Here is a 15,600-nt window from a genome sequence, read left to right as displayed (position 1 = left end):
TCTGACAAAGTAGCTGCTTAAACAGAGTTTACTGTAGTTTTAAAGTGCTGCTACGGTGGAAAACAATAAAAATGATCTTATTATGGTGACGGTGGGGCTTCCTGTACTGTAAAAATTACTCAATTCTATCTCCTCTGTCTTTTTAAGACTCGCTCAACAGCGAGCGGTGTTCTGGATCTAAGACCTCATTCTAGAGATATTTCTAACATGAGACTCCAGAGTGAGGTTATGATCTACTATAACATGCAGAGCTAGAGAACCAAGAGGAGGCAGAACTTGGTCATCATCGTGCTCAGGACCTATAATAAGGATTTCCATTTTGGAGGAATTAAGCTGAAGAAAGAGTCAGACGGTTGGCAGGATAAATACAGCAGAGTATCATCTGCGTAGAAATGACATGAACTATCATGCAGTGTGATAATGTGGCCCAAAGGAAGTAAATAAAGATAAAATACAGTTGGTCCTAGAATGGAGCCCTGCGGCACCTCGAACATAGACGATGCTTGAGAGGAGATAAAGACTTTTCTGTTAGAAAGGTATGAACCACTATCGAGCATTCACCTGCATCAGCATATCACTGACCACTCTTACCAGGACCGTCTAGTCTCTGTGCTGTCAGAGTGTCAGAGGGATCAGAACCAGGTTTTTTGAGAAGTGGCTGGACACTAGTGGTCTTTAAATAATCAGGAACACATCCAGAAAATAAAGAACAGACAAGGGGCTACAGCATCTAGAACCTCTAACAACAATTTGGTAGGTATTATGTCCAGTGGGCTTGATGATGGTGTCATATGAGAAATTATTTTATGTGACGTATATAACATATAATATACCACCAGCCTTTATGTGACGTATATAACATATAATATACCACCAGCCTTTATGTGATGTATATAACATATAATATACCACCAGCCTTTATGTGATGTATATAACATATAATATACCACCAGCCTTTATGTGACGTATATAACATATAATGTACCACCAGCCTTTATGTGACATATATAACATATAATATACCACCAGCCTTTATGTGTTGTATATAACTGTCACAACCTGGCTCGTGAGTCCATGACAAAGTGGGAAACACACCATTTTCAAAAGTCAAACAAACTAATTTATTAAATAAACTGCGATTAATTAAATACATAACAAAAATACAAAAGCACATGTAGAGTGTGGAGATCAGTGGGATCAGGATCGTGTGCATGAGAGTGGAGACAGTGTGAGTGTTGTGAGGAACTAAAGCTGCAACATAACCACACGGATGGAGGCTGTTAGTAGAACTTTATAGACTGACCAGGCCCAGGTGTTCCTCTGCCCCACCCACCAGGTATCTGAAAAACAGGTATAACATATTATATAACACCAGGCTTATGAGTTACATACAATATGATAATCTATATAAACACTGGGTTCTTGTCTAATTCATGTGTGAATAGAATTTAAAATCCTTCTCCTAACTTACAAAGCCCTTAATGGTCAGACACCATCATATCTCGAAGAGCTCATAGTACCGTATTATCCCACTAGAACACTGTGCTCCCAGTATGCAGCTTACTGGTGGTTCCTACAGTCTTTAAAAGTAGAATGGGAGGCAGAGCCTTCAGCTATCAGGCTCCTCTCCTGTGGAACCATTAAGAGTAGGCTTCAAACTTTCCTTTTTGATAAAGCTTATAGTTAGGGCCGACCAGGCTCGCCTTGGATCAGCCCTTAGTTATGCTGCTATAGGCCTAGACTGCTGGGGGACTTCCCATGATGCACTGAGCTCCTCTCTCCTCCTCCTCCTCTCCATCTGTATGCATTCATGTAACATCAAGGCATGTCACTAACTTGACTTTTTTGTGCTTTCTCGTCTTGCAGGAATCTTCGGGTATCTGGCCTTGGGGTCTTTTCCGGCTGTTGCTGCTGTTATTATTAGTCGTCATATCTCTATATTTATTGTTGTTGTTGTTGTTGTTATTGTGCTTCTCTGAGTCTTTCTCCCTCCCTCCTTCTTTCTATCTCTCAACCCAACCGGTCCAGGCAGACGGCGCCACCTAGAGTCCGGTTCTGCTTGAGGTTTCTTCCCGCTGCTGCTCATGGAGGAACATCAGGTCTAGACCTGCTCTATATGGAAAGTGCCCTGAGATGACTGTTGTTGTGATTTGGCGCTATATTAAGAATGTGATATATATACAATATAATAATCTATATATACACTGGGTTTATGTGACGTATATACAATATAATAATTTATATAAACACTGGGTTTATGTTGCTGTGATAATGTGTAATGATGTGACCGGACAAAGGAACGTGACATCAGGGGATGTTGATACTGAAATATTTCCAGGTATTCAGTCACTCATGTCTCCGAGTCCGTCGTCCTCGATCTGTCGTCCAATCACTTCCAGCAGCACGTTCTTCTTCTGCCCTTTCTGCTCCGCCTCTTTGTCGGGCTTCTCTGATTGGGCGTACCAGGGCTGAGAGGTGGCGCCGTCGCAGGTCCGTCCTCCTCTACGGAAGCCTCCTCTGCCGGCTCGGACCAACCCCCAGCCCTGCAGGTGGGCGTCGGACCCGCCCTCCTGGACGCCGCGGGTCTGGTCCAGCTCCTTGGCGCTGAGAGACGGCATCCGGACCGGAACCGTGTTGCCGAACTTTGAGTAGTCGACGCAGTAGCGGCCGTCCTCCTCTGTGATGATGGAGACGAAGCGCCGCCCCCACAGGATCTCCTCGGGAGTGTAGGAGGTCCGAGCCTGCATGCTGATCCCCGTTGTTTCCACCACGCCTGAAGAACAGAGAGCAACGAGTCAGAACTCTGAATCCAGGAAGCATATTGTCATACAGTGAACTCAGAGGAAGTTTAAAGGCTCAGGAGCAGATCGAGGGTCGAAGACAAGAAGAGAAACAGCTGGACATCGACTGTGACGTCACAAATTAGAGTCCTGCACAAAACCGAGACCTGAACCCGGCCGTCCCCGCACCTTTCAGACCCGACTGAACCTGCCTGGTGCTGCAGAACCAGACCTGTACAAGACTGAACCTGAGACTGACACAGAATATATCCCACCAGCACTGAACACATATCATTTCTATTAGCCAGTTAGCTGCCAGTTTAGTGGCGATGCACATTTAGAGCTGCAATGATTAGTCCATTAATCAATTAGTCAATCAACTATCTGGATAATTGATTTATCTTTTTGATAATTTTTTAAAGCAAAAACACTGTTCAGCTTGTTTCAGCTCCTGAAATGTGATGATTTGATGCTTTTTCTTGTCGTACATGACAGTAAACTGAACATCTTGTGTTTCATTTTTCACAACGCGGCTGCTGGTGGAACTGGAAGATGACTTGTTGACTGGTTTAGAACCAGATTCCTTCTTTTTGTTTCCTCCTCAAGCTGTGGCAGAGGAATAGTTGCATGTGGGTTTGTTGTCGTTACTGGACTTCACTGTTCAACCTGTTTCCAAGACTTTACATTCCTTATTTGGAATCTTTGCCCCAATGAAACCAACACTGGATTTATCTCAGACAGCTTTAGACTCATATTAAACTTCGGAGTGGGGACTTTACATCTTTAACATCAGTATTTCCATGACTGAACCAGTATGAGTTATATGATGCAGATCCAGGAGCGCGTGGTTCTGACCTTCCAGGATGACGATGATCTCCAGGTCCTCGGAGGCCAGCGACTGGGCGGACAGCTCGTACAGAGGACTCCCCCTCTCCATGGTGTGGCTGACGATCAGAGGAGAAACCAGGAAGATGCCGTTACTCCTCAGAGGGTTTTCCACCTGGATGTCCAGCTGACACACCGGGATCACCTCGCCCTCCACCGTCACCGTCCGCCGGATCACCTGCAGACACGGAGACCGGACGCGGTTTCAGCCTCGCTGCTGAGAGTACAACAAAATGCTTTACAGAGAAATTAATTCAAACTAAATAATCAGATAAGTAACTGTAACAGACAACAATTAAAATTATTTTATCATTACGTTAATAATTGAGGGGAAACTGTTACGTTACATTGAGTGAAGACAACGTCTTCTGTGGCTTTAGATACCCTTCTGCCTACTTACAAAGCCCTTAATGGTCAGGCACCATCATATCTTGAAGAGCTCATAATACTAGCGCTCCCAGTATGCAGCTTACTGGTGGTTCCTACAGTCTTTAAAAGTAGAATGGGAGGCAGAGCCTTCAGCTATCAGGCTCCTCTTCTATGGAACCATCTACCGGATTCAGTCCGGGGTGCAGACACCCTCTCTATGTTTAAGAGTAGGCTTAAAACTTTCCTTTTTGATAAAGCTTATAGTTAGGGCCGACCAGGCTCGCCTTGGATCAGCCCTTAGTTATGCTGCTATAGGCCTAGACTGCTGGGGGACTTCCCATGATGCACTGAGCTCCTCTCTCCTCCTCCTCCTCTCCATCTGTATGCATTCATGTAACATCAATGCATGTCACTAACTTTGCTTCTTCCTCAGAGTTTTTTGTGCTTTCTCATCTCACAGGAAAAGCTGAGTCCCGGGCCAAACCTTCGCGGTCCTTCACAGTCCTGATGGCATCCTTCCCTGGCTGTTGCTGCTTGTGCTTGTTGTTGTTGTGATTGTTTTTCTTCTGTCCCCCCTCCCCCTTTCCCTCTCTCTTTCTCTCTCTCAACCCAACCGGTCAAAGCAGATGGCCGCCCACCAAGAGCCGGGGTCTGCTTGAGGTTTCTACCCGTTAAAGGGGAGTTTTTCCTCACCGCTGTCGCCAAGTGCTGCTCATGGGGGAACTGTTGGGTCTCTGTAAATTAAAGAGTTCGGTCTGGACCTGCTCTATGTGAAAAGTGCCCTGAGATGACTTCTGTTGTGATGTAGCGCTATATAAATAAAAATTGATTGATTGAAAAGATAATTTCCAGATTGGGTGGAAACGCCAGCTTTTGATGCTGGAGGGACGGAGGATGAAACCACTGACTGAAGACAAGATTTGGAAGTTGGACTTGGAAGAAGTAATAAAGGAGAATGATGGTCTTAAAGAATGAGACCGGAAGACATTTCTATTTCTGTCGTTCTGCTTTAGAGACTTTCTGATCAAAGTTAGTTTTAAGTTCTGACAGTGTTGAGAGTTTAGAAGTTAAATGATGACAAGTGTCAGAGAGGAAAGGTTTGATGACTTTTACTGCATTAAATAAAGGAAATGAAAAGAGTTTGTAGCTGAATGACTAATAGTTATTAGCTAATGTTATCTAAACAGCTGAAACTGAACTGAAATTCAGCTTTGAATGATGTCAGATACAGAAAAACTACACTTTTTATTTTTATAAATTAGTTAGAAAGTTATGAAAATGGTTGCTGGTTAGTTTTCTGTTGATGAGCAATTTATTTAATCATCTTGTCAGCACCTCAGTTAATGCAGTCAAGCATCCAAAGTAAAAGTAAAAGTACTTGTAGTTTATTTTCAGTTTATTTTCTGGTCTCAGAACATTGAAAAGAAGGAAAGTAGGAAAGAAATAAAGACAGAAAGTCTTGTGCAGGTTGAGATAATCTTTAAATCACTGGTGTTTGCTTCATCTTGTTCAGCCTGAGCGAGTCTGTTTTCTTTCCACCACTGGTGTCAGATCACATGTATAAATAATATCATAAATCAAGACATGTGTTCCCGACAATGTGAAGCCGGCGGTGGAACCAGTCAGGACCCAGACTTTAACTGACAGTATTTACTAAAGCGATAAACTGACGTCAGACAGATGTAGAAAACATCAGCGTCTCCAGAGTTTGAGTAGAGTTGAATAAATGAGACATGAGCCGGACTTCACCTGCAGCTGGACGGTAGCAGAGATGATCATACTCTTCCTCAGGTCTCCCACCCTGAACATGAAGGTCGGCCGGCCGTTTCGAGGCGCGATGACGGCGTTTCTGGAGAAGATGAGCGTCTCTGCTCGCCGGTTGGCCTGCGCCGTCTTCATGAAGACGCAGCCGAGCATCACGGCGTTGATGATCAGGCCCAGAATGTTCTGGATGATCAACACGGTGATGGCCAGAGGACACTCCTCCGTCACCATCCGGCCGCCAAAACCGATGGTCACCTGAAGAGGACGAGAGTTAACACACGACCAACAGCTGCACCTGCGTCAGCCGGGTGAGGTCAGACTAGCAGCGGCTCTCACCTGGACCTCGATGGAGAAGAGGAAGGCGGAGGTGAAGGAGTGGATGGCGGTGACGCAGGGGACGGGGCCCGGCTCTTCATCGGGGTTCCGAGATTCCAGGTCTCCGTGAGCGAAGGCCAGGAGCCACCAGATCATAGCGAACAGCATCCAGGAGCAGAGGAAGGCCGAGGTGAAGATGAGGAGGGAGTGCTGCCACTTCAGGTCCACCATGGTGGTGAAGACATCCTGCAGGAAGCGACCCTGAAACACACGAAGAAGAATGAAGCTGCTGCCCATAAATAAACCTGAACAGTGTATATATATTATAATATACTGTATATATAATATAATACATACACATGCACACACACACACACGCACACACACACACACACACACACACACACACACACACACACACACAGGAGGGACTGACAGGAAACGATGCAGCATGTAATGCTTTGTTACTGATTGTTATTTGATCTGATATCAGCTTCACTGTTTACTCTTCTCTCTCCTGCAGCTGTAGCACAGCGGTGTTAGCTCACTGCTAATGCTAACACAACACATCCTGCGGCTGGACCACAGCGGTGTTAGCTCACTGCTAATGCTAACACAACACATCCTGCGGCTGGACCACAGCGGTGTTAGCTCACTGCTAATGCTAACACAACACATCCTGCGGCTGGACCACAGCGGTGTTAGCTCACTGCTAATGCTAACACAACACATCCTGCGGCTGGACCACAGCGGTGTTAGCTCACTGCTAATGCTAACACAACACATCCTGCGGCTGGACCACAGCGGTGTTAGCTCACTGCTAATGCTAACACAACACATCCTGCGGCTGGACCACAGCGGTGTTAGCTCACTGCTAATGCTAACACAACACATCCTGCGGCTGGACCACAGCGGTGTTAGCTCACTGCTAATGCTAACACTACACATCCTGCGGCTGTACCACAGCGGTGTTAGCTCACTGCTAATGCTAACACAACACATCCTGCGGCTGTACCACAGCGGTGTTAGCTCACTGCTAATGCTAACACTACACATCCTGCGGCTGGACCACAGCAGTGTTAGCTCACTGCTAATGCTAACACAACACATCCTGCGGCTGGACCACAGCAGTGTTAGCTCACTGCTAATGCTAACACTACACATCCTGCGGCTGTACCACAGCAGTGTTAGCTCACTGCTAATGCTAACACTACACATCCTGCGGCTGTACCACAGCAGTGTTAGGTCACTGCTAATGCTAACACAACACATCCTGCGGCTGTACCACAGCAGTGTTAGCTCACTGCTAATGCTAACACAACACCTCCTACAGCTGCTACTTCACATTAAACAATGTAAACGGGCTCGTATTGTGAAGTGGTCACAGGAAACACAGCATTTATCTTTTTTTCCCCTCATTCTTTATTCAACTTTCCATGTAAAATGAGAAGATTTAAAACAAAAACATGACTTCTGTCCGTATCCTTTTTTTCATAGAAAAGATCGTCTCTTTTCTGCAAATTAAATCCCACATAACGCATCAAATACATATTCAACATCAATCCAGAAGAATTTAACATAAAAGGATTCATAAAATAAATGTACCATAGTTTCTGTGCCAGTGTTACAGAACACACAGGAATCACAAAGATCATTTGGAGACTGAGTGGCTCCAGTTTCTACCTGCTCCCTGATGTTCTTGTGAGCCACGTTGCAGGATCCGCTCTTGGTGATGAAGCGGGCTCTCTGGGATCTGGATCGGCTGCGGTTCGGCTGGTTCTGGTCCTCCGCCAGGCAGGTCAGCAGGAAGCCGTCCGGCAGGAGACCCTTCCTGGCCAACATGCTGCACACCTGCACACCTGCACACACACACAGGCCTGTTTCCATCACTTCTGAGGACGTCACATTGACTTACATTCTGTTCCTGGAGACTCAACAAGATGAAGTTGGGCAGCGAGTCCCCATATGTGTCAAACAGATACATGTCCCCACAACATCAGCAATACAAGAACACACACACACACACACTTTCTGATGCAGCTTTGTTCTTTGTTTGTCGCAGCCGTTTATGTTCAATATATTTTGTTTGTTTATTTATTTTAATTATTTTAAGAATAAAACTGATTAATAATGATGATAAATTATTTTCCTCATGACTTAAACAAGCAAATGTTTGTTCTGTGTTGACTCACAAGAAAATATCACATCATCATTTCCGTCCTCAAAATGCTGTTTCTCATTAATTATGTTTAATTCATTTATATGTTTTGATTTGCTAATAAAGCAGGAGGAGATTAGACAGAACTTTATAGATCAAACTGTTATTCATTGTTTATACTTTATTCTTTTAGAGCCACGTATCTTAACTAAACTTTACTGTTCAGGTCAAATTGAACCATTTTTTATTAAGCTTCATTAAAGGATTGATCACAGAAAATTGCATTGTTAATATTATTAATATATATAATAAGGTAATAATATAATAAGGTTATTATTGATGAGGTTTGGACTGTTGATTGATGACCAAACGATTAATAAAGAAAATGACTAATCAGATTAATTGATAATGAAAATAATCATTAGTTGCAGCTCTGATCTCAATGACATCACCTGATTAAATAATGTTATATATTTTTTATTTGGATATGTATAAATATTAAAGTATACTGACGTCATTGGAGTTTAAAATGTTTGATATTAATATTATATAACAATCACAGACATCCCGCAGAAACAGCGACATTCAATCAGCTGCAGGTTGTTTTTATTCACAGCGTCACCGTAACGTCACATTTTGTTTGTATTTACTGTGTTTACTGCTGTGTTTAGGATGTAAACATGCAGAGATGTTACCTGAAGCAGCAGCTGAATGTTTCTCTTGTTCAGATGATTTTAAATCGACGACAAACACAACGAAGCCTTCATCATCTTCACCCGCAGCTCAGGTCAGAGTCAAGCTGCAGAAAGCACAGCGTACTGCTTCCTGTCTGCCCCTTCACAATAAGACTGATAAATACAGAGGTCAGCAGACATTTTTAACTTCATCACGAACAGAAACACTGAAGTCAATATGTATAACTCTACATGAAGGACTGATAATGATAATGATAATGATGATGATGATGATGATGATGATGATGATGATGATGTCAAAACTGTGTCCAAACTTCCAAAATAAAAACAGATTCTGTTGACAGATGAAAAAAACAGAAAAGCTGCAATGTTTCACATTTTTACTTGTAAAATGACTCAAACGATTCATGTTATTAAAATATTTGATAATTATAAATCTATAGTTTTCTCAGCTTGAATTCAACCCATATAAAAAGGAGAATATATTTACAGACTGTTTCAGACTGTATTAACCTGTTTTACTGTCTGGTTTCTACTGAGCTTTAACTTTGAAGGCAGCTTTCAGTCACTTCCGGGTTCTTCCTCTCTGCGTGTTCACATGTTGAACTTGACGAGCTGCTTCCTGCTGCAGCATCACAGATGCATTAAAAGATGTGTCTCTCATTATTTATTATATATTTATTATGCTGAGCAGCTTCTCTACAGACGCTTCCTGAAAAACAGAAATATATAAAACTATCAGAAAATTAAGGTTTAATTTTAAATAGAAAAAAGGAGAAACTAAGACTTAGTGTCATATTTATGAGGTGATTCATGGAGGCTCAAGTAATTAAAATATCTGATGATTTTTGTGCCCTTTTTTTTTTTACATGTTTATTATTGATAAAGACCCATTAAATGCATCTAAAGTCTGTTAAAATGACCTCCTGATATGGCAACGACAGCCTCCAGAGGTTATTGACATTTTGAGTTTAAGGTCTGTTAAATGGCAACTTCCTTATTATCAGTCAATCAATCACTTTATTGGTCCGATTGGTTGTGCAGCAGTGAAACAGATAAAAAGCACATAAACACAAAAAAGAAAATAAACATTGAGTACACAAGTTAGAATAAAGTATTAGGAAAAATCATTTTAACAATGTAAATATTAAATTATATATAATAATATAATTTCCCATATATTCACATCTAAAAATATTTTTTTTTCTTATAAATATAATGATGTAATCGGCAAAATATAATAAATATAAATGCAAGTTTTATGGTACCAAACTTTCATTTTCTTTGTTTAATTATAAATAAAGACATTTAAATGAATAAATGTGCAGTACATGAATAGATAATAATATCTTTTTTTCTGTATTTCATGATTTATTTATACATTTACTCATTTCAATTTTAAAAATTTATTTATTTACATTTATTTTTATCCACATTTATTTATTTATTTAAGTCACTTTTGGGCTTCCATAACGGACCGTTTACTCTTATTTATTTATTTATTTATTTATTTATTTATTTATTTATTCTGTGCATTTCCGTGTTCAGTGAGACTTTAGAATAAATAACACATATACATATATAATATAAATATGCAGTATATTATAAATATAAACGGCCTGTAGGTGGCAGCAGAGCGCTGCCGGCGGGTCTCAACTGAAGAAGAAGAAGAAGCAGCAGCAGCAGCAGCAGCAGCAGAAGAAGAAGAAGAAGAGGTAGTAGTAGTAGAAGAAGAACGTCTCTTCCGCTCTCGGGCGGATGTTTGGACCTGACAGCGGGAAAATGGCGAACGCGTACAGAAGTAACGTGATTTAAATAAAACTTCACATGTTAATGATGTTATCTTTTAATGAGACGTGACGTCAGACTGAGATTAAGCGGGAATCCACACAGAAAGCGACACATGCGCAGTAGCGACCTGCGTTCAGAGAGCTGAGAGGACAAACTGCTTCACCAGCTGACTGACAGCAGACATTCACTCAACATAAACAGTTTGCCTGTCGGCTCCACAGTGTCACAGTGTCCGTAGACATTGATTCATTATTTTTTTTTTACCGCCCACCGCAGCAAGCGGTCAGGCAGACTGAGAGCTGATCAATCAATGCACACACCATGAATGAGCTGAAAACATGTACTGCGCAGACTGGTGTGATTTAAACAGCTGTTTGTGCAGATTCAGCTCCTCTAAATGTGCCAGAGAAGAAAGAAAAAATAGATTCAGAGCGTAAAAACAACGCGCGTCAGAGCGGATCGATATATTTAATAAAATGGAAGAGATCAATAATGTTTCTGTTTCTGACGGAGATCACAGATGAAGCTGCTTCTGTCTCACAGATCAATAAGCTTTAAAGTGTCTGCATGAGCAGGGCTCACACAGTTTAATTAGGTGTTTATGTTGATGACGATGTTACAGGTGAAGCTGGTTGCGCAGTGACGGATGAAGGCGTTGCTATAGTTACAGATTATATTTGACGGAAATGAGTAATAACTCAGTAAATAACAGATGAATCTAAAGAGGGACAACCTCATGTTTCTGTAACATTTGATATTTACATTTAATAGAATAAAAGTGAAGTTTAAACTTTCTTAATTATTATTTGTTAATGAACTGAGATCATAAGGACTGTGTGAGTGTTTCAACCCACATCTGTCAGTCATCATATTTGATTGAAATATTGCTAAATCCTGATTGGTGCATGAAAGTATGTGACATCACCGTTTCCCAAGTATAATAACTGAAGCTGAATGTTGATGTCAGAGACACGACAGCAAGAAACTACAGCAGAAAATGTCTTCAAGACCTTTAAACAGTGACACAAAGGTTCAAGTGTTTCCATGGTAACAGATATGAGACTGATGATGTAACTGTTACCATAGTGACAGATGTGAGACTGATGATGTAACTGTTACCATAGTGACAGATGTGAGACCGATGATGTAACTGTTTCCATAGTGACAGATGTCAGACTGCTGATGTAACTGTTTCCATGGTGACAGATGTCAGACTGATGGTGTAACTGTTTCCATAGTGACAGATGTGAGATTGATGATGTAACTGTTGCCATGGTGACAGATGGGAGATTGATGATGTAACTGTTTCCATGGTGACAGATGTGAGACTGATGGTGCAACTGTTTCCATGGTGAGAGATGTGAGACTGATGGTGTAACTGTTTCCATGGTGACAGATGTGAGACTGATGATGTAACTGTTTCCATGGTGACAGATGTGAGACTGATGGTGTAACTGTTTCCATAGTGACAGAGGTGAGACTGATGGTGTAACTGTTTCCATAGTGACAGATGTGAGACTGATGGTGTAACTGTTTCCATAGTGACAGAGGTGAGACTGATGATGTAACTGTTTCCATGGTGACAGGTGTGAGACTGATGGTGTAACTGTTTCCATAGTGACAGACAGAGACATCAGACTGATGATTCAGCTTCGTGCCACCAACGCAGCCATCTTCACTGGTCGGAGGAACTCTGCTCTGAGAGGCTGGAGGTCAGTTTGTTTCCTGTCTGAACCTTTAAACTACGTTCAGACAGTCGATCTAATCATGTTTCACTCACAGGAGAACCTGAACGCAGAAAATCCCGTCAGTAGGAATTCCTCTAAAAATTTCACCATATCAGATTTTTTTAAAATACCATCGTCAGCACAAATATTCTCTAGTTTCACCATTTATCTATTTAAAAAAGGTTTATTGTACAATATACATGTTCAAAGTGTGTACGTGTGTAACTGTTTCCATGGTGACAGATGTGAGACTGATGGTGCAGTTGTTTCCATGGTGACAGATGTGAGACCGATGGTGTAATCAGTAAAGCCTCCTCTTCACTGCACCGACAGTGATACAACGTTAACTCGCCCACATTAAAACCGCCGGAGACCCCTGCTAACGATAGCTTAGCATTAGCAATATTGTTAGATTACATATCATAGCTCCACGATCAAATTAACGTTACCATGGCTCAGAACGCTTGTGATAAAAACTTAAGTTAGTTGGTGTCACTGATGTTTAGAAGCAGGTTGTATTAAGAACATGCCAACGTTAAACCAAACCAGGGATTTCCCGTAGTTATGTATAATATTCAACACAAGACAGTTATGTGTTCAGCAGATATTGATAACGTCTGGTTAGCAGTTGGGACAGATAGCTTAGCATGTGGGAGGAGTAGAGTTAGATATCATTGAATAACAGATGAACAGTGACATGTAAACACGCTTCATGATAAAATGTTCATAACATTGACCCTCGTTATATGTCCTTATTTTCTGAATATATTGTATGAGACTAATAACAAGTGTTCCAGTGTTGGTCATCTTAGCTAGCCAGCAACAAACCCAGGCTAGGAGAAGTGACGTCCTTGCCATCTTGCCTGCCGTCTTTTTCATTTTTTGGTTTTCTTGCCTTCGGTTGTGATTGTTTTGCCATCAGAACTCAGTTCTAGAAGCAGCCTTTGCAGGTTTTAGACGGCTGAATAAACAGAGCTCTGCTGACTTGCTGCCTACCGGAAGTCTCAGATTTATATGTTGAGCTGTCCTTGTCACCAGATGATTCTGTTTAATGAAAATTGTTCTTATTTGAACTGACAGCAGGAGAATAAACACATCTGATAATTGACTCTTTCATATTTGTCGGGGGACTATTTCCAGCAGCAGATGAATCCACGTTTGATGCTCTGTAGTGAGTATTTACAGTTTTTAGCTCCACTGACAGGCGGTAATTAGTTGTGGGGTTCCTCAGGGTTCTGTTCTCGGCCCTTTATATGTTCAGTTTTCATATTTGTCCATAAACCATCAGACTCTCCTCTGTTAGATGGTTAAATACATACGAGGTCTCTGATCATCACTCCTCTGCTCCTGCAGGGCGATAAGGAAGGAGATGGGGCTGCAGGGGATGTTGTCGGCTCGCCAGCTGAAGAAGAAATGGGACAACCTGAAGGAGAAGTACAAGGTCAGTCCAGCACGTCAGCGTTCACCCACATGATCAACGTACGAGTTACTGAAGAACTGATGGAGAGACACATTAATCTACAACCTCATGATTTAAACTGTGACGTCCTCTCCTGTGCAGGTGCTGAAGACCCCTCCAGAGGGGATGGAGAACTTGACTAGACCCAGCTCCTGGCGCTGGTTCTCCCTGATGGACGAGGCGATGAACGGCCGCCTGGTCGGCACCGCCGGCATCGTCCAGCCCTCCCTGCGGGACGAGGACGAGGACCGTCCCGCGGCTCTACCTCCGCTCGCTCTCCCCAACGCAGGACCGAGCGTTGTTGAAACGGGGCCTGACGTCGGGGACGTCCTGGAGCCGAGCGGGGTCGAAGCGGCGAGAAGAAGAACCTCTGAGCCGAGGAGTCGACCTCATGCTGCCGTGCTGTACGCCACCTTACTGCCCAACTGCGCCGCCGCCGCCGCTGCAGCCTCCACCTCCTCCTCCGTCGCCGGCAGGAACATCGTCAGGGAGGCGGCCGAGGTGGACGGGAAGCTGGCGGAGCTGCAGAGAGAGAGACGGGCTCTGGAGAGAGAGCAGGCCGAGTTCGACAGAGAGCTGATCGCTTTGGAAAGGGACCGAGAGCTGCTGAACAGAGACGCGGCCGCTCTCGAGAGAGACAGAGCGAGTATAGAGAGAGACAGGACGACTATAGAGAGAGACAGAGCTGCTCTGGACAGAGACCGGGCCTTTCTAGACAGAGACCGGGCGTTTCTGGAGAGAGATCGGGTGCTTGTGGAGAGAGATCGGGTGCTTGTGGAGAGAGATCGGGTGCTTGTGGAGAGAGCCAGAGAGGATGTGGAGAGAGACCGAGCTCAGCTGAGGACGGAGGAGGAGGAGGGGGCGGCGGCGGCTGTGGATGGGGATCAGGCTGAGAAGGAGGTGGTGCTGCAGACCAGGTTCTACCAGAGCTGGATGGCTGCAGATGTGGATCCAGACCAGCTGGAGACCAGGCAGAGACTGGTGTCTTTGTTCCAGAAGCTGGTTGAGAAACTGTGATGGAGGACGTGTCGTACAGACCGGTTTCTCAGATCCAAACACTGAACTTGTTTGTGTGCATAAAGAAACTATTAAAACACATCAGTGATCTTCATCTCTCACTCGTCTTCAGATCAGATGAAACTTTATTGATCCTCGTAGGACAGACGGACGGTCGAGACTCTTGGTACCTTCTGCTGCACGTCATTTATTTGGTGACATAAGTTACTTCAGATCAATATCAGAGGTTATTACAGACGTTATTGATCCTCAGCAGTATCTAAAGTAATGATTCCACCTTCGCCAGCTGGAAACATTAATGCATCAGTCATTATTTAATAATACAATAATCATTATGTCATTTGCATACTGAGTACTGGATGTATGATGGAGTATTTCTACACTTGATGAAGATGTCAGAGCTTCTTCATCCGTTAAGGTCGGTGGTAAAAGTCATTATGAAGAAGTCAAGTGTGGCATAAAATTAAAAATAAAAAGCCTTTAATAAAAAATGAGCTAGTTCCTCTTTAAAATGTGTCACTGAATGATTTCATTATGTTATTGTTATAAGTAATCTTATTATTGTTGTTATTAATATATATATTTACTGATCTGTTTATTTCCTGTAGTTCTTACTGTGTGGGAGTCTGAAAAGTGAAGA

At 42.8% G+C, this 15,600-nt stretch overlaps 2 protein-coding genes and 1 long non-coding RNA gene across 4 annotated transcripts; 1 reads left to right on the top strand and 2 right to left on the bottom strand.

Moving 5' to 3' along the window:
• Nucleotides 1-1,097: 1,097 nt before the first annotated feature.
• On the bottom strand, nucleotides 1,098-2,001 carry LOC122985221. Its single transcript, XR_006404071.1, has 2 exons — nucleotides 1,837-2,001; nucleotides 1,098-1,340 (listed from the first exon to the last, which is right to left on the bottom strand). It is a non-coding gene; the product is annotated as an uncharacterized LOC122985221 (long non-coding RNA).
• A 128-nt stretch (nucleotides 2,002-2,129) lies between these two features.
• On the bottom strand, nucleotides 2,130-9,179 carry kcnj11l (potassium inwardly rectifying channel subfamily J member 11, like). Of its 2 annotated transcripts, XM_044355648.1 has the most exons (6): nucleotides 8,967-9,179; nucleotides 7,797-7,972; nucleotides 6,135-6,374; nucleotides 5,784-6,053; nucleotides 3,636-3,843; nucleotides 2,130-2,773 (listed from the first exon to the last, which is right to left on the bottom strand). In XM_044355648.1, exons 2-6 carry the CDS (start codon nucleotides 7,953-7,955, stop codon nucleotides 2,343-2,345), a joined length of 1,308 nt encoding a protein of 435 aa, XP_044211583.1. In that variant the 5' UTR covers nucleotides 7,956-7,972; nucleotides 8,967-9,179; the 3' UTR covers nucleotides 2,130-2,342. The 2 variants fall into 2 exon arrangements, with proteins under 2 accessions (XP_044211583.1, XP_044211582.1); XM_044355647.1 differs by lacking the exon at nucleotides 8,967-9,179 and having other exon boundaries at nucleotides 7,797-8,165.
• Nucleotides 9,180-10,657: 1,478 nt separating this feature from the next.
• On the top strand, nucleotides 10,658-15,472 carry LOC122985188. The gene is made up of 4 exons (XM_044355662.1): nucleotides 10,658-10,767; nucleotides 12,376-12,469; nucleotides 13,838-13,925; nucleotides 14,046-15,472. Exons 1-4 carry the CDS (start codon nucleotides 10,725-10,727, stop codon nucleotides 14,958-14,960), a joined length of 1,140 nt encoding a protein of 379 aa, XP_044211597.1. The 5' UTR covers nucleotides 10,658-10,724; the 3' UTR covers nucleotides 14,961-15,472.
• Nucleotides 15,473-15,600: the final 128 nt, after the last annotated feature.

Source organism: Thunnus albacares, chromosome 7 (assembly GCF_914725855.1).
Source record: "Thunnus albacares chromosome 7, fThuAlb1.1, whole genome shotgun sequence".
Lineage (NCBI taxonomy): Eukaryota > Metazoa > Chordata > Actinopteri > Scombriformes > Scombridae > Thunnus > Thunnus albacares.
This window is presented reverse-complemented; position numbering and strand designations above follow the sequence as displayed.